This window comes from Gopherus evgoodei, chromosome 10 (genome assembly GCF_007399415.2).
Source record: "Gopherus evgoodei ecotype Sinaloan lineage chromosome 10, rGopEvg1_v1.p, whole genome shotgun sequence".
NCBI lineage: Eukaryota > Metazoa > Chordata > Testudines > Testudinidae > Gopherus > Gopherus evgoodei.
This window is the reverse complement of record NC_044331.1, coordinates 40,396,496-40,414,845: the sequence shown is the minus strand read 5'-3', so window position 1 is coordinate 40,414,845 and position 18,350 is coordinate 40,396,496. Positions and strand designations below refer to the sequence as shown.

The following is an 18,350-nucleotide window of genomic DNA, read 5'->3' as shown; positions in this document are numbered from 1 at the left end:
GTGGGAAATACAACTTCCTCAGTGGCTGGTCTGAGACTGTGTCGTGAACTCCCCATCAGAAACCTCCCCGTTTTCAGCTCCAAGTGCCAGGCACGTTTCTTTGATCTTGCCTTCACTAACATAAGCACAAAGGAGCATGGGCATTTAAAACAATAACATTAAAAAAATCCAGCAAGACACTTAACTGCACGCACATCTTATCCTGAGGAGATGCTGGGAGAACAAACACCACATAACAGAAGCTAGTCACATTGAGCAATGCACTGCTGGAAGGTGCTCCAATGCTATGGTGTTGAGTGCTGGATGAGAACATGTAGAGAAGAGAATTGAATGTGATGGAGCTGTGTTGCAGCCATGGTCTTTACATAGCAGGAGCATAGCTACAAGTAAGGGCCTGATTTTTCAGAGGTGTTGAACTCCCACAGGTCCAACTGCAATCAGTGGGAACAAGGGGCACTCATACACTTTAAGGTCAGAAGGGACCATCGTGATCATCTAGTCTGACCTCCTGCATATTGCAGGCTATAGAACCTCACCCACCTACTCCTGTAATAGACCCCCAACCTCTGGCAGAGTTAATGTCTTCAAATCATGGTTTAAAGATTTCAAGTTACAGAGAATCCACCATTTACACTAGTTGAAACCTGCAAGTGACCCATGCCCCATGCTGCAGAGGAAGGTGAAAACCCCCCAGGGTCTCTGCCAATCTGACCCAGGAGAAAATTCCTTCCCAACCCCAAATATGGCGATCAGTTAGACCCTGAGCATGTGGGCAAGACCCACCAGCCAGACATCTGGGAAAAACTCTCTGTAGTAACTCAGGGCCTCCCCATCTAGTGTCCCTTAGCACCTCTTGTAATCAGGCCCTAACTGTTTGCTCCTATCCACAGAGGCAAGACCAGACCATGATCCAATATGGTATCCAGACCCCGTGCAGTGTAGTGTAGATGGGCCCAGGGTTCTAAGTTAACACCAAGTGAATACAGGCAATAATATAATAATGGTTTCCCTTTTGTTCCTAGGCTCAGGAGGCAGTGAGGCAGGTGGTGTCCTCCACCAGTGACCTGAAACATTCAGCATTAGAGCCAACGGAGAACACTAATTCTCAAGCCAGCCAGTTAAAGGAACTCACAAGAAGGAAGCCCATCTGCATGGAGAGAGAGACAGAGCAGTCTGAACAGCCATCCAGCCCCAGGCTGCGAGGAACAGGGATGCTAAAAATAAGCCAGGAGAGTTCCCAGAGGCCTCTGGCAGGTTCTCCTGGCCTCACACAGCCCAGCTGGGAGGAACATCCACCTTGGAAAGAGGAGGGAGCAGGGCATTCCCTGAATTTCCCAGGCAAAGAGACCCAGCAAAGACCAACTCCAAGTGAGGAGAATGAGGAGCTAGCTACAGCTGGATCAGCATTGAAGAAAGCAAGTCGTATGCCTGGAGGCAAAGCCCTGCTTAAACCAGGTGCCTACTGGAGTGGAAGGGGGGAGGGTGAGAAGATTGCTCAGCCATTAACTGCAGAAACAGAGCCAGCTGGAAGCTGGTTAGGGGACAGCTTGTCCTGCACAGAGGTAGAGGAGAGCCCTATGGAGCTCTCCCATGAGACCTCACAGCAAGCAGATGGAGTGGTGGGTGGGGTGTCCTGGGTGCCTAAACAGGCAGCTCCAGTCTCCACCCAGGTGAGTAAGGAAGAGCTGCATCCCATTGCCATTGCAGAGATCTCAGAGTCTGTGGAAGCACCAGGCTCAGCTTCCCCTTCTCCAGTCAAAGAAGCCCCTGCTGGTGGGAAACAATCAGCAGCCCAGCCGTCAGGTGACGTGAAAAGAGAAATGGAGACTAGGAAAACAAATGAATCTGCACCAAGGCTGGCTGCTATGCCTCACCGCGAACGGCTTCCAGTCAGCCCTGCCATGGAGCGCAGTGCCAAGCTGGCACCTTTGTCACTGACTCCTGAGAGTTGGGAGGAAAGTGAGCAGAGAGCTGTGACTCCAGGCAAAGAGCCAGCGGCTGCAGCTGGGAGAAACAGCATGACCTCTACAAGTACATCTGAACTGAAAACGGAGGCACCACTCGCTCCACGGGCTGAAGAGAGAACTCCGGATGGAGAGGTATCCCTGGAGCACAAAGTACAGCACAGAAACCTAGTGTCCTCCTTGAAGAATTATTTACTTCTGCTTTTAAAAATGTCGTCATCAGAGCCAGATAAATGTAAGGGCCCCACAAAGAAGGACACTGAGACTGAAGAGAAAGAGAGCCAGCCTGCTGGGGAGGAGAAAGCACTGCTGGAAGTGGGCATTGCAGGGCTAAGCCCCGGCACATCAAGGAAAATCTTAGAAAGGGTGCAAAATAACCAGCTCTTCCAAAGTGCAGAGAGCTTGCATTTAAGCCCCAGAACGTCTAGAAGGCTCACGGGAATGATTAACCAAGAATTAGTTACCAGCAAAGAGGCTCTGGGTATCAGTCCTTTAGCATGTAGCACACTGCCAGCCAGGGAGGCATCTGAACCAGAAGGATCTGCCCTGCTCTCTGTTCCTTCTATCGTGGTGGGTAACGTGTCCCTGGAGGGAACAAGACAGGCAGACGATGGGCTTTCTGATCTGCATCTCGAAAGCAGCACGAAGGAGAACTCCCATGACCTGGTTGCAGCATTACCTTGTGCCACACCAGAGGAGCTTGCCTCCGGGGCTCGACGCAAGATATACTTGGCCAAAAGCAAGCAGCTGGAGGAGGCAGAGGCTGCAGCCTCGGAGAGCCAAGTGCATCTGAAGAGGGACAGCCCCACCGTGTCTCCCCGACAGTCCAGGAAGAACCCAGCTCTGTTACAAGCCCCTGTCCCAACTCTGTCTCCTCCTATGGACCGACACTCCCCAACCCTCCCCAGAAAGATGGCGACACTTGAAGTTCCCAAGGCGTACGAGGAGCCCTCAGAGGAAATCAGTGGGACCCCGGAAGGCCCTGAAGTTACCAAGCAGGAAGGACAGGCAGGGGAGTCAAGGAAAACAAACAATCCATTTAAAGGTAAGAAAAACATGAGAGGCAAGGACAGCATGGGATACCCCCAGATAGGAGACACACTCTCCCACCCTGCATATAGTACACACTAACCCCCAGAGTTTGCGAGCCTGGAGGGGTTGCTGTAGGAGTATGTAGGACAGCAGCATGAAGCAGTGACATGTCCTTGCAGTAGCAGGGAGCCACCAGGACATCTGGGAATGGGTAACATGCAGAATGTGAAATCTCTGCAGGTTTCTAGACCTACCCATGCCTGTCCTTCCTTTGACATGGGCACAGGCCAGTCCAAAGGGGCATCTCCTACTCCCGTCGAAGGCAGGTGAATGGAGAAGTCACACCAGGGTAAAGAACCCTGCCATTTCAGATACCAGTGTCCCCTTCTCTCAGTCCGGGTGGGGAAGGATCCACCTCCTTTTCTGTGGAGTTTGGAAAGCAGAACAGAATCCTGAGCAGTTCACATCCCCAAAGCCTGTACAGTTACTAAGTAATTACCCAGGGCCCCCCATTTAAAGTATGCATCCAGAACACAGACAGCACTGAGAGCAGGAGACACCGACCGCCAGCAGCCTAGAGAGACAGGCTTTGTGAGGCTTTCTAGGGTTAGGAGGAGCAAAGCCAGGATTAGAGTAAGAGCTGGGAGCCAAGGATCTGCAGAGCCCCCAAAGGAGAATCCGCTGTAGACCACATTGTAGCTCACTGTGAGGCTCCCAGAGTTAGAGAGATGATGCTGTGATCACTTGAGTTACCAGACATGGGGACTTGCCCAATCTCTGTGTCATGAGGGATCTGAGTGTAACGCTTCTGCTAGGTGGAGCCAGCAGCAACAAGGATCAGGTTCAGCATCTAGGGGTTCCTTTTCAACAATACAACACAAAACCATCTCGAGCCCCCACCCAGTGACCTAGGGCAATTACACGCCACTCCCTGGGCACCTCTGTGAGGCAGTACTTCCCCTCTCACAAGCACAAAGTCTGAGTGTAGCAAAAACTTTTAATAAAAGGAGGGAATTAACTCAGCATTAATTTGGAAAAATACCGCAACTAGGGTTCATAAACACAAACCATGAGCAAAAAGACCCACCCCCAATTAAGTTGGGCAGTGTCCTTTTCCCCTGATGGTCTTAAGTCCAGCAACCCAAAAGTCCCTTTAATGTGCCCGTCCCTTCTCTGTATCCCACTCACAGTTGCTGTCCTTGGCCAGTGCAGCCCCAGAGTTTAGAGGTTTATCTGCAGAGTTCACTTCCCACCCTGTGTGGAAGGCGGGGGTGGAGGGGATAAGGAGGCACCTTACACGCTGTACTGCTCAGGCACTCGCTCGTTGCCCCAACAGCCAATTGCCACGCCTCTGTGGGGCTCTGCTCTGGCCATCTCCACCAGCTTCTCTGCTGGCTGCTCACCCCGCCTCTCCGCCAGCTACCCAGCTGGTCACTCACTAAGATGTCTTCAGGCCCCCACCCCCTTATCATAGTTCTTAGTGATTTGAACTATTTGTGGGGGGATCTCACTGCTGGTGCACACTGGATAGTCTCTTGCAAGAGAGACATTGTCCCAAAGTAAATCTAATTCTTAGGCCTAGGTATCAGCGATTTCATCTCTGCAGTATATAACAAGACTCTCAGTTGAATCTAAATTGGTGCTTTTATTATATCATGGAGAGAGACAAGATCCAATGGTGTCTACAATCCTTAAACAAGGCCCAAACCACCCAGTACCAATATCTACCCCAACCTTCTCTCAACTTATTATGCTTTGGAACCCATGTCCCCTGGCTAGCGAGTGTTGCTCAGTTGAGGGTGAGTCCCTCCATTGGGAAATGCCAGGTACAGTTCTGCTGCCCTCAGTTTACACACAAGGATAACAACCCTTTATTACTCCTGCCCTAATGACAAGGAGACTGGGGAATCCAACACCAGCCACAACTGATCATTTGGACAAGCAATCCCATCATGCTGAGCACCTAGGCAAACAAGATCAACTTTCTGAAGTCTTTTTCCACAGCTCACCACTAGGTAACAGGGGAGAGCTCATCCAGACTTTGCTTACATCAGTGAAGGCCAAGTTATCTGAAAGCTTGTTCTGGTCTCTGCTGTGCTGCCCACACAGAGGAAGCCTGATTTAGGCTGCCTTACCTTTCCCCCCACTCCCCCACATTAAAGATAGAAACCTGATTATGCAGTAAGTAAAGTTTGGAGAGCAATTGAACTAATCTCGATCCCACTGCAGCACTGGTCGATCTGTTTCCTGTCTCATATTTTACATATTTTAAAGTGTTGATTTCAAATTTCTGTTAAGGCCACCAAAACAAGAGTGGTTTGGTGCCATTGCCCACCCTTGCTGAGATCTGCCACCTGACAAGCTAAGCCAGGCCAGAGTGGCTCGGAGGAGGATGGGAGACACTGGTGGTGCAGGAAGTGGTGGTGCAGACTCATAGGTGGCGCTCCATCTTCGCAATCAGTGCTTTTGGGGTCTCTGAGGGCACTGGGGGAGGAAGAGAGTAGCCTTCAGATGAGCTGTAAAACTGAAAATGTCTCCTTAGGGCCACTTGATATCCAAGTGAAAAAGCAGGTGTGTACAGCAAAAATTCCCACTCTGGTGAATGCCTTCTGCCTCCCTGAGTTCCCTCCGCACTTCAGGTTGGATCTGGTATTTTTCTTCATTTCCCATTGTTGCGAACAGCTGCTGTGCTGCATTCCTCCTTTTATATAGTTTGTATCTGTTGGAGTAGCACTTTGAAAGCCTGCCTGGTAAAAGCTGTGCTACGGGCATATGCTAATCCCAGGGATTGGTAACAAGACTGAATGACCAAGGGCTAGTCTGTGGAGTGGAACTGATATGTATGTTGTTGGTCTCACACCACTCCCGTCTCTGCACCTTTGTCCTTAGCCCCCCAGCTGATTCGTAAGATCAGAGCAGAACAATTTTCTGATGCGTCAGGAAACCTGAAACTTTGGTGCCAGTTCTTCAATATTTTGAGTGACTCGAAGCTGACGTGGTACAAGGATGAGTTCCCTGTAGCAGAAGCCAGACGGAGGTAATCTGCCAGTTTTGCTGTATTTTACTCATTGTGCATATCCTGTGGCCGATGTGTTAAATCTAGCCTTGCCCCTTGCATTTATTAGCTCTGAGGGTGTATCCACACTGCAACCAGGAGGTGTGACTGCAGCCTATGTAGACATACCCAAACTAGCTTTGATTTAGCAACAGCAAAGCCAGCTCCAGGAGCAATAGTGTGTAGTGCAAGCGGTGCAGGCTAGTGTCTGGAGTACAACCTCGCCCAGGACTCTGGGTGCATACTTGATCAGCCACCGCCTGTGCCTCACTGCTGCTGTTAACACAAGATGGCTTTGATCTAGGCAGATTTAAACTAGTTTGGTTCTGTCCACCTGTGTGGCAGTCACATCTCTTGCCTACACCATAGACCCACCCCGGTTCTTTTGGGGTGAAGGTGTACCCTGCTAACAAGTCCAAATATGGATCCCTTGGTATCAGTGAAGTACACCCGGCCATTAGCACAGGGGCCCCCGGGCTCTAGAGAGAGAGAAGCCAAGGTGGGACAGAACGAACTGGAGAATCTGTTCCTTGTTAACCACAGCAAACACTAATGCTCAGAGCCCAGCTCCTAGGGCAGAGATTGAGCAAGAATCCCATGCACCACACTGAGGGAACACCTGCCCAGCCTGTAACAACGGGATGTCCTTCTGCACTGTGCATGGAAGGGACTAAGTCAGACAGAAGCAGGGCCTGCACTGTCTCCAGAACCCACATTCCCAACATCCTATAATGGAGACACAGGGAGAGTTGGGAAACACTAATAAGGGCAGGGGAAAGCAGTCTTCCCCCCAGGCAATTGGACTCTGCGTTCAGCCACAGCACATGGTCACCATGAGAAGTACAAGTGATGTTCTGGCTTCACTGAGAAGGCCAGGGCTTGGTGCTCCACCAGACCAGATGCTTCTCTGTAAGGAGCTGTGGCCCCTGTTGTTGGTTACACCCTTCCTGCACTAAAGTGAAATGCCTGCAAGCTGCATAGAAACTTTTTCAAGACGTCATAACAAAGGCTCAGATTAAATGTATGCCCCAGATCAAAAAAACAGAGAGAACCAAAAAAACTGCCAGTGCGGCTAAACAACAAATTAAAAGAAGCAGTGAGAGGCAAAAGGCATCCTTTAAAAAGTGGAAGTTAAGTCCTACTGAGGAAAATAGAGAGGAACATATACTCTGGCAAGTCAAGTGTAAAACTATAATTAGGCAGGCCAAAAAAAGAATTTAAGAAGCAACTAGCAAAAGACTCAAAAACCAACTGCAGAACAATTTGGAAGCTTGCCAAACAATCAGTGAGGCCACTGGACAATTGAGATGCTAAAGAAGCACTCAAGGAGACAAGGCCATTGCAGAGACGTTAAATGAATGCTTTGCATCTGTCTTCACTGCAGAGAATGTGAGGAAGATTCCCACCTTTGTCCCCTAAAAAGAAGACTCAAATCTGAGAAACTGTCCTCCTGCCAGCCTGCTGGAATTTAAGGGGACTGCTGGGGGAAGCGGGTGGTGTTTCTTTTCTTTTTCATTCTCCCCAAGTACTATCTACAGGAAACCATAATAATCCCATATTTCCTGAGTGTCAGGAAGCAGCAAAGTAGCTTCCTGAGACCCCCTGGGTTATGTCTCGCTGGATCACACAGGATGATCCCTTTCCCAACGTGCTGCATACCTCACTCCTGGGAGCATTCACCTGCCTTTCAGTTCACATGTACCCACTGCAGGGCTGAAGTCAGACTGAAAGCTCTGTGGGACAGGGCCTGTCCTTTCATTGGATGGGTGGGTATGTACAGCTCCTCACACAGTAGGGTTGTGGTCTGCAGCTGGGGCTCATAGGCCCTACCACAGTACAGATACTACAGGGCTTCCCAGCGCTAATCTCCAGGCTGGCTCCATTGTCTTTCAGCTCAGGTGATGAGGGGCAGGCAGCCCTGGCCATTGTGCAGGCATCCCGGAAGGACTGTGGCGTGTACAAGTGCACCATCGAGAATGAGTATGGCACCGACTCCACCGACTTCCTGCTCAGCGCAGAAGGTGAGATGGGTTGGGTATGGGGCATGGGGAGGGGGAGGTTGGTTACTGGACGTCGGGAGGGGGGCCAGAGGAATGAGTTGGATAATGGGCAATGGGGGCAGGAGCGGGGGCAGGTTGGATACCAGGCAATTGGCAGGGGCAGAGAGATCAGGAGTGGCCTGCGGTAAAGAGCCTCCTCCATGCTCCATCACCCAGCGATATGAACCTGGGACAGGGAATGAATCCAGCCCTGTGCCGAGAGTCCCTCCAATGGCTGGGCCTTGGCCTGTTCTCCTGAAGGGTAGAAGCTGGCCTGTCTGCTGGTCTCTCTGACAAGGCGGCCCTGGGCCTAGGAGCCCTATCCCACTGCTCCTCCCTCCGGCGTCTGGCCCGGCTGCGAGCAGGGCCCAGCATTCGGTGTAGTTACTGTGTTACACTGGTGCAGGCGTGCGCGGGCACTGCCAGGGCACTTTCAGGTCTGAGTGTCCCTAGGGGGAGCAGGGAGGGGGCTGGGATGAACAGCTGATAGTCAGGCCCAGCCACCTCAGGGCACTAACAGCCAGGGTTCTGTTTCTCCTCTAGTGCTCTCGGGATTCGTCTCCAGAGAAGAAATTGAAGGTATAGTGGGAGCAGCCAGAGGAGCAGTGAGTGCTGGCCAGGCCCTTACTGCTGGGCTCAGAGTAAGCCCAGTGCCCCCTCATGCCTGGGGTGGAGCAGAGTGCCCAGTGGGAGGGGTGACCACAAAGCGCAGCATGGCCGGATCCAGCCATTCCTCCCTAACGAGCCGGTGTCTATGTGCAAGGCCTTGTGCTGGGCAGCTGGCTAATGCCAGCCAGATATCAAGCTCCCTGATCCCAGACCTGGAGCTTCTTCCCAAGGCCCTGCAGCGAGGGGCTCCTCCAGCACTGCAGCGAAGGGCTCCTCATGGGGCAGGGGGGGATAGCTCAGTGGTTTGAGCATTGGCCTGCTAAACCCAGGATTATGAGTTCAATCCTTGAGGGGGCCATTTAAGGAAGTGAGGATTGGTCCTGCTTTGAGCAGGGGGTTGGACTAGATGATCTCCTGAGGTCCCTTCCAACCCTAATAATCTGTGATTCTGTGAGCACTATGCCACCAGTCAGCCAGGGAGGGTGCTAGCATACAGCAGGAGCTGTTCCCCAGCCTCCTCCTCCTGGGCCTGAGTGTGCAGCCCTCCCTATCTCTCTTTGCACTAGGGGCCCAACCTGCTGCCCCTGCTGCACACCCCGGAAGGAAGAGCCTAGTGCCTGCTCAGCTGCCCTGTTCCCAGCAGCACCTGCCACCACTAACTTGCTGCTTTCCTTCTGCCAGTTGGCGAGGAGATCGAGATGACCCCCATGGTGTTCGCCAAGGGCCTGGCTGACTCAGGCTACTGGGGGGACAAGTTCTTTGGGCGCGTTGTGAGCGAGGACATGGAGGTGGGCGCCGGCTTCCTGCGCAAAGCCTGCCGCGCCAGGATAATCTACGGCCTGGAGCCTGTCTTCGAGTCCGGCCGGACCTGCATCATCAAAGTGCACAACCTCATTGTCTTCGGGACCAAGAACGAGAACACGCTTATCGAGAAGAACTACGACATCACCATCCAGGTGGGCCCAAGCCCCTCGGCAGGCTCACGCTGGCCACATTCGCTCCCCCCACACTCCCTGGCAGGCAGGCCCCAGCCATGCCCCTTCCCCCCATGCTCCCGGCAGGCAGGCCCCGGCCACGCCCCCTCCCTGTGTGCTCCCTGGCAGATGCGCCCAGGCCACACCCCCTTGTTCCTGCAGTATGGGGTCAGTCTGAAAACCCTGACGTGGCTCAGTGCTTTGATTGTTGTTGCCTGCATTGCACACATACAACCCCTACCCTGTATGTCCCTCCCCCCACCTGGCACACTGCTCCTGCCCAGAATGCTTCCCCCACCCCTGTCCACCTGGCCTGCTCCCCACTCGCTACCCAGCTCACTTCCACTCCTCAGCGCCCCCCTGCACCCGCCAGCCTGTCCAACCCTGGCCCCACTCCTCTTCTCTCCTCCCGCTTTCCCTCTCCCACCTTTCCTCATGCACATCCCAGAGCCTGGAACAGCCTCCCCCAGCCTGGGCACAGGCTCCTGGCCTGCTGGCCCCTCTGCCCAGTTGCCCCCGACCTCTGCTCTCCTGCTACTGCCTGCTTCTTCTGAGCTGTCCCTTGTGCTGCCTGCCCAGCCCTGGACTGTGTCCTGCCTGCTCCTCTGCTCCTCAGATAGCTGCTGTCACACAAGCCCTGAGGGACAGGGGCCAGCACCCGTAGCCTGCTCCATGGCTGTCCAGTGCTCTTACCCATCATGCCTGCTGTCCCCCACACTGCATGGTTGGGAGGCTCTGGTGGTTTGAGCTGCCCTTTGTCCTGTGATTGCCAGCGAGGATACATCCCGGTGCCTGTCTGAGCTCTCCAGGAGGAGCAGGATGCTGTCTGAACCTGGCTTGCTGACACAGGGCAGGCCAAGAGATAATGACTCTGCTTGTATTCCCAGGAGTGCAAAATCCAGAACTCGAGCCGAGAGTACTGCAAGATCTTTGCCGCTGAAGCACGGGCCATTCCAGACTTCGGAGCAGTGCCCGAGTAAGTTGGGCCTCTGCCCGCCATCCTGAGCATGCAGGGGCACAGGGCAGCATGGCCTCCTCCCACCCCGAGCATCACTGGGCCGAGGGAGGGAGGATCCAGGGTGGGCGGTACTGGCATGGCCTCCTCCGCCCCATTGCTCTAGGAATCCAGTGGCCCGTTTTCATTAACAGGTGCACTCAGAAGCCGAATTGGGAGCGTTGTGTGGGCAGGGCCCGGGGCCTGGGCTAACATGAGCAAGTCCAGTCGCTAGCTGAGGTAGGGGCCACTTGGAGACAGGCTGTTGCCCAGCCCAGGGAGCAGCCAGGGGACGGTGTTCAGGGCGGTGGGCTCTGGGTTCGGGTCCGCCATGTGCTCTGCATGCTAGTCGCAGAGCCAGCCCGTCGGCCTATGTTCTAGCTTGCCCTGTGCTGACCCGGGCCATTTACCATTGTCCAGGATCATACCTCTGTATCTCATTTACCGACCTGCCAACACTGTCCCATACGCCACCATCGAGGAGGACCTGGCAGGGCCCTTTGAGCGGTACTGCGTGAAGGAGCGGGACGGCAGCCTGGCTGTGCAGAGCAGCTCAGAGATCGCACAGAAGTGCTGCGCCTTCCAGCACTGGCTCTACCAGTGGACAAATGGAAACATCCTTGTGACTGACATGGAAGGTACGGGCCGAGGCAGCTGTCTAGTCCCCGGTGAGGGAGGAGTCCCTGGTTCCTCTGGCCCAGCGCCACAGGGCCCAGGGCAGTGGTGCCCCCTACAACACACCACCCAGCACTGTCCGGGCAGCCCCGCTCCTGAGAGAGAGCAAGGGAGTGGTGGCTGCTGGAAAAAGGAGAGGGGAAAATCTCCTTCAGCCAAGGACTCCAGCCACCCCCGCTGCCATCTGCCAGGAATGGTGGCAGGCAGGGCCTTTCCTAGTAGTCTCTCTCTCATAGCATTGCATCCACCAAGGATGTAAAGGAATGGCAGCCTGCGTTGGCACCTGGAGGTGGGAACCTGGGAGATCTAGCCTCTGTTCCTGTCTGTGCCAGCCACTGGCTTGAGGGCCTTGGCCTCAGGCTTTCAGAAAGAGCCTCTCCTCTATGGTCCCCAACTCCAGACCCCTGGGGCCTCATTTGCAGAGGTGCAGAGAATGCCTAGTGGCAACTGGAGCCAGCAGCTGAAAGCATGTTGACAGGGCACCCAAACCAAGAGCCCCCTCAAAGCCCTGGCCTGTGACCTCTCTGAGCCAGATGTGAAATGGGGACTGTTCCATCTCTGCTCCACCGGATGATGGGATGACATGGGTGGGGGCTGCTGTGATCTCTGTATGGAGAGGCTCTGCAGGCTGGTCACTGCTCATCGCTCCTTTCCTGGTAGGACTGTCCCTCCCCAGGCTCTCTGTGACTCCACTAGCAGCCCTGCCAGCCTATATGAAGGAGGGAATTCAGAGAGGGACAGAGCTAAAGGCGCATTCAATCGAAAAGAGGGCAACACAGGGCCTCAACGTGATTTGCCCAGGACCCCACAGGGGTGACTGGGACCCTGTGCCGGTGCCCCTCACACCCACCTTGCCCGCTCAGGGGTGACTGGGACCCCACGCCAGTACCCTTGTGCTCACCCTGCCCATGCAGTGGTGACTGGGACCCCTTGCCGGTGCCCCTCGCACCCACCCAGCCTAAGAAGGAGTGACGCCCCCACCCCCCCTGCTCCTCGCGCCCATCCTGCCTGCGCAGGGGACACTGGGACCCTGTGCTGATGCCCCTTGTGCCCATCCTGCCCATGCAGGGGTGACAGGGGCCCCCCCCGGTGTCTCTCATGCCCACCCTGCCCCTGCGGTGAGCTCAGTGACTTGGACCCCAGCCAGGAGATTCCTTGGGCCAAATCCTACTGTCCTGGCAGAATTAGCAGCCAGGCTTCTGCTGACAGCCATGGGAGCTGCATCGGGCTCGGCCTGAGGCTGGTGATTGTTCCCTTCCCTTGCAGGCGTTGGGTGGAGGATCACAAATGTGAGGATAGCTACAAAGCTGAAAGGGTAAGTGACTGCAGGGCTGAGGCAGAGAGCTGGCAGACCCTCTGCTTCTCAGAGGGGCCGTGAGGGCTCTCCCCTACCCCAGGTTGTGTCTGCCACGTGATGGGGCTGCCCCAGCCTCTCTGCAGGGCTTGCGGTGACTTTGCCCCCCCACTTCCTTCCCCTCACTTGGCCAGCCGGCCAGCCATAGCTCTGTCCTCCTCCTGCACAGTCCAGCCCCAGGCCTGTCTCTGCTGCTCTCCTCTTCCCGCTCCAGTTCCTTAGTGTGTGATGGCGGGTGGGAGGGGAAGTGAAGGGGAACTGGGGGGGCGGGGGTATGTGATGGCAAGTGGGGGCTGCAAAAGGAAGGCTGGGTCTGGGGCAGGGGGGACACAATGGTGGGTCCAGGAGCTGCTTTGCCCTCTGCTGCAGTACCATGGCCCATGCAGTGAGCACCTGCAGCAATGCCCTAGAGTGGAAAGTCAGCGCCCCCACCCACCATCCAGAAAGGGTTATGTGCCCAGAGGGCAGCAGCCCAGGCGTCTTGTCTCGCTGCTTGCCGTGCCTGGGGGTGTGTGGGGATAGGGGCGCTCTGGCCCAGAACCCCCTTGGCAGGGCACTGACCCTGAGTGTAGCTGTGTTGGCAGGTACCAGGGGCTGAAGGAGAGCTGCTTCCCGGCCCTGCTGGACCAGTTTGCTGCTGCCCACCGGTGTAACCGCTATTGTGAGATGCTGGGCCTGAAGAGTCTGGAGAGCCTGCAGCAGCCAGCCAAACCCAAGGGCTCCAAGAGCCCCTCCCTGGGCAGGAAGGCCCCCTCAGCCCAGTCCAGCCCCCAGCTGCAGAAGAAAGGCCTGGCAAGCCCCCAGGGCACCCGGAAGGGCGCCGTGAGCCCCAAAGCCTCCCGGAAATCCACTGAAGCTGGGGAGGCCCAGCCGGCCCCGAAGCACAAAGCGCTGGAGAGCGACAGGTCCAGCCAGCTGCAGTAGTCAGAGCCTTGGTGCAGCCACGCAGGCAGCGTTGCCGCCGCGCACACCTGGAAAGGGGACCCAGCTGCCGCTTCTTCCTGTGGCTCCCAGCACGCCCCCCCCGCGCTGCGCTCTGTGTGGTGTGCGAGTGAAGCAGTGAATAGGCTGGCGCCAGTGCGGAGGGGCCCTGGGTAGCCGCGTGGTCCGGAGCTGGCTCGGTGCACGGCAGGGCCTGCACAGCTGCTGCAGGGAGCATGGCAGCTCATCTCTGTTACCTCTTTAAAGAAACAGCTCATCCAGGCCAGCCAGCCTGCCAAGAAGCCCCAGCTGCCAGGGCCATGCAGGCGCCACAGAGCCCTGTGCAGATGGTATTGGGGCAGTGTGCCAGCCTGATCACCAGGGAGCACTGGCCATTGCCTGATGGTGACCCTGAGGCTCGTTTTCCGAACCCCTCCTTTAGACTGTGCTGGCTTTTCTCTGGCTCTGCTCTGACGCCTGGCCCTGGTGTTCTCTGCTGGCGACCCCTGGAGGAGAGCGAGCAGGCTGGTGCTCCTTTGTGTGCCACGAGGAATGTGCTGCTCTACCCTGCCAGCCTACAGCTGGCTACAGTGCACTGACCCCACTCGGGCATGTGTGCCACAAAGGCTTGGTAGCTCTTTGGTCCCCCCGGCTTGCAGCACCTCCTGGTGTTTTCCTCCCAGTGGAAATCTCTGACCTCAGGTCCCTCATGGGCCGTACATAGGCCCTACTAACCTCTGCTGTAGCTTCCCTGAGCCCAGCTAGTTCAGCACTTCTCTCCGGTCCCACCCCATACACATTACCTACTCACTAATCTGTAGGGGGAGCATAACTAGACAGCCTGCTTGGTCCCTCTTTGCCCCGTGGGGATGGCCCTGTGTTTTCGGTGGTTCTCCGGGCCCGGAAAGTCTGGCAGCATCCAGCCCTTGCTACAGAACCATGTGGCAGATTCTTCGCTTTCCCTGGTGCAAAGCGGTGCAAAGCCAGTCTTCCACGTGTGTGTCACCTGTTACTAACACAGCATTGTCTGCCCGAGTCATTGCCCGGGGCCTCTCAGCTGGGAGTGTTAACTTTGGAGTCTACAGGGTGCAATTAAAATGTCACCATTTAGTTCCCTGTCGATTATTGTAGTGGAAGTGCTTGGGGTGTCTGCATTGTAATGTACCAATCACAATGGTAGGTGGGTGCCAGTCTTGCCAGCACAGAGGGGCAGGTGGGGGGAGAAACGCTGAGTTCAAACCTCCTGCTCCTCCAAAAAGGATGAAGAGAGGCTTCTTGGGAGCTTGTTCAACTTAGTGCAGCCTCAAGGCTGTTCTACCTCATGCTGGGGGTGCCAGTTCAGCTCCCAGGCTCAGCGGTGGAAAGATGGTACATTCCCTATCGCCCCTGTATGCCAAGAGCTGCTTTGGTGCACCTGGGCACCTAGCCCAGTAATTTAGCATTCATCTGGCCTTATCGCTCACCCCTTTGGATCCAGGGAGGGTCCGAACCCACCTTCCCAGCTGTGCCCTGTCGGCTCTGCCCTGCCTCTACACACCCTTCCGCTCCTGGGATCAACAGGCAAGCCCTTCCTTTGCCTCTCAGAGACAGCCCCAGCCCTGCATGCTTCTCACTCCCCAGGCCTATAAGCCCTGCCCCCACAGGCCTCCATTCTTCTGGTTTGTCTCTAGGTCTCGTGGCTTCAGTGCTGGCATGTAGCTGCGCCGGGGGCAGGGAGCAAGATGTGCCTATGGCTTACGCTGCCAGACTTTGGCTCAGGCACAAGTTCTCTTGGCTACTGCCTCCCAGCGTGGCTGGCAGCAGGCCTGTGGTCTTGTTTAAAGGGGCAGACATGGGCCATGTGCCCTCTTCTTGCTTCTTCATGGCAGGGGTTGGGGGCCTGAGAATGCCCTGTCTGCTGGTTCCATTAGAATGCAGGTCCTGTCTGGGCTAGGTGAAGTGAGGGCACCACAGCTGCCGAGCAGCAGGGGCTCGTTTGCATTAGCAATTTGCTCTAAGGTTGGTTGGTTGCTTATTGCCTGGGGGGGGGTCACTGCCACAGTGTTTGTGGCTCACCCCAGGCTCGGCCTAGGCAAGCAGGTCAGTGGAGATGAAACTTTAGTGGAGACAAGCCCGTTCTGTGAGTGTGAGCTGCTGTTGGTTGGTTGGCATGTTGGTAACAGTGCTAACGACCCCGGAGCAGGGAAGGCTTCCCTATAGTGACAGGGTTATGGGCTCACAGCAGCCAGCCTGAGTCTTCCCAACAGCCGTGGCAGGGCAAAGCCTCACAGCGCAGACACGGCCTTTGGCTGCTCCTGCAGGGAAAGCGTAAACAGAGCCAACCTTGGAAACAAACGAGCCCCCCACCCCCATCCTTCTCCCACACAAAGCTGCTGAAAGCCCGGGTTTGCAACCCCCCATAGGCCTCATCCTCGCCAGGAAAGGCCAGCCGACAGGAGGGGAAGCCCTAGTGCAGACATGGCTGGGGGTAGTTTTCATGTGACTTATCTCGACCTGCTATTTTGTATGAAAGCTACATGCTGCCTTGGCTGCTCTAGGGTTGAGTCTGGTTTGCTTACCCGCCTGCTCACCTGCTCGGGTACCGCCAGCAGCTGACATAATGCCCCAGCGCAGTAACAGGTGCAGCTGGATTTCCTTCTCCCTCTTGATCCCTGCTCGCAGGAGGACAGGGAGGGCTCACCTTTGGGCTGTGTTTTACGAGAGGGAATAAACAGTAGCTCTCTTGCTGTGAATGCCTAGCAGTGCCAAGGCACAGGGAGGAGTTTTTCCTGCTGTGTAGCTGGGGAGGTCAGTGCTGTACCCCCCGCAGGTGCCCTTGCCTAGCTGCACTGCAGTTAAAGCTACCCCTGCCTTGTCTCCACTAGGATCCCACAGGAGCTAGCTGGGGCCTGTTAACTCACTGTAAAAACTCCCCTCTTCTAGCAGTGACCGCAGGCTGAGCCGCCCGCTAGTACAGTTAATGGTCAGTCTGGGCTGGCTCCGGGGGAGGGGAGCTGTTGAGCCCTTGTCCCGTTGGGCTCAAAGCACAGAATAGCTGTGACCATGGAGCATGGGACCGGGATGCCACAGAACTTCAGTCCCATTGGAGGTGACGGTGCTGGCAGCAGCAGTGTTGTGGTGATAAAACGCCGGGTGCCCAGCCAAGACTGCAGGCCCGGCTGCCTGGGCTAGGGAGCTGCCCGACTGGTGCTTCGCACTTCATGGCTGCGGCTGCACTTCACCCTTCTGCCAGGGCTCTGTCAGCCCGTTGTAAGATAACCGTGTACATACTCGTCTGTGTATTGGCAACTGGGTGTGCACGAATGCAATAAAACGCGATGGACTGGCCTGCTCTCCAGTGCATCTCTCCCGGCTGGAGGGGCTGAGATACCCCTCCTTCCTGCTGTCCCGCTAGCTGGGGGGTGATATGGTACCTAGCAGTGTGTTGCCCAAAGCTCAGCATAGCAGGTGTTTGTTTCCAGGGCAGAGGAGGGGGACTGTGTGTGGTGCTGGGGGCAAAGGAGAAGGGGTTTCATTTTTCTAGTCTGTTTGCACCCACTCGCAGGTGTAGGGTAGGCGACACCATCTGGGTCGTGAGACCAGTGCCTCAGCCAGCACCTCCCTGGCACAGCTGCAGCCCCCATCCCAAGGCAGGTACAAACTCTGGGGAGTGCAGTGACGAGACCCAATGGATCTCAGTCATCCCTGCTGGAACACCATTGCCTGCTGGTGAGTTACACCAGAGCCTGGCCAGCAATTTGAAGCCCCCACTCACATGGCTGCAGTGACATTGGTTCCTGAGCCATCAAGTGGGGCTGCGTTCTGCCCTGACGTATGAAAAGTTGGAGCCCTTTGAAATCTTCCTTCTCTCTCATGGAGCTGCATCCCTTCTCATTCTTCAGATCATACATTCCAAAGCCAGCAAGGACCGTGCTCACCATCCTGCTGACCGTGTGTGTAACGCAGGCTGGAGAATGTCCCTGAATGAATTCCTTTCTGAAATCCAGTTCTCATTCTGTGTTCAAGCCTGCTGAGCTCTGGCCCTCAGCGCTTGGGGCAGGGAGTTCCACAGGTTCCATTTATAAACTATAATGTGTTTAAAAGCAGTCCCCTTTTTCCAGCTGGAAAGTTGCTGCTTTTCTATTTCACTGGGCTTCCCTTTGGGCTGCTTGCCTGGGAGTGTAAACAAAAGCCCCAAACTAACCTTACATATCTCTCCATGTCCCCTCTTTTCCAAACTCTATATGGCTAAGCTGTTCAGTCTCTGCACAGGAAAACCTTCCCCCAGCTGTATTCTGCCTCATCTTTGCACCTGCTCTCTGGCCACCAGGATTTCTGAGCTGGGGTAACCAGACCTGAACACGGCAGGCTAGGAGAGAATGTACCAGCGGTTTAGAGAATGGCACAATCGTGTTTTCACTGCTCTTCTTAATCCCAGTCCTTATGCACCTAAACATGTTGCTGGCGCCTGTAACTGGTCGTGCTGCACATTGGGCAGAGGCTTTCACTGAGCTGCCCACAGGGACGCCCAGCTCCCTTTCCTGGGGCCACATAGATAAATTAGACCCCTGGGATGCATAGTAGTAGGATTCCCTCTAAGGCGTATTAAACTGTATTATTCACCAGTGAAGTGCTGGATCAGGTCCCGCAGAAGTGCCTTGCAGTCCTCTCTGGGCTTGACTAGCGTAAATACTGTTGTGCCTTCTGAACGCTCGTTAATAAACGTATTGAGCCACACGAGCCTTAAGATGCAA

General features: G+C 55.4%; 1 protein-coding gene across 2 annotated transcripts in view; it reads left to right on the top strand.

Annotated features, from left to right (window-relative positions):
* ALPK3 (alpha kinase 3) overlaps positions 1–18,350 on the top strand; it is an 88,733-nt gene extending 70,383 nt beyond the window's left edge. For both annotated transcript variants that reach the window (XM_030578486.1, XM_030578485.1), the window contains 9 exons: positions 1,023–3,009; positions 5,886–6,033; positions 7,945–8,072; positions 8,634–8,669; positions 9,381–9,655; positions 10,561–10,649; positions 11,088–11,305; positions 12,609–12,657; positions 13,281–18,350. In XM_030578486.1, coding sequence (XP_030434346.1) covers positions 1,023–3,009; positions 5,886–6,033; positions 7,945–8,072; positions 8,634–8,669; positions 9,381–9,655; positions 10,561–10,649; positions 11,088–11,305; positions 12,609–12,657; positions 13,281–13,620 — 3,270 coding nt within the window. In that variant the 3' untranslated portion in view covers positions 13,621–18,350. The remainder of the gene's footprint in view (positions 1–1,022; positions 3,010–5,885; positions 6,034–7,944; positions 8,073–8,633; positions 8,670–9,380; positions 9,656–10,560; positions 10,650–11,087; positions 11,306–12,608; positions 12,658–13,280) is intronic.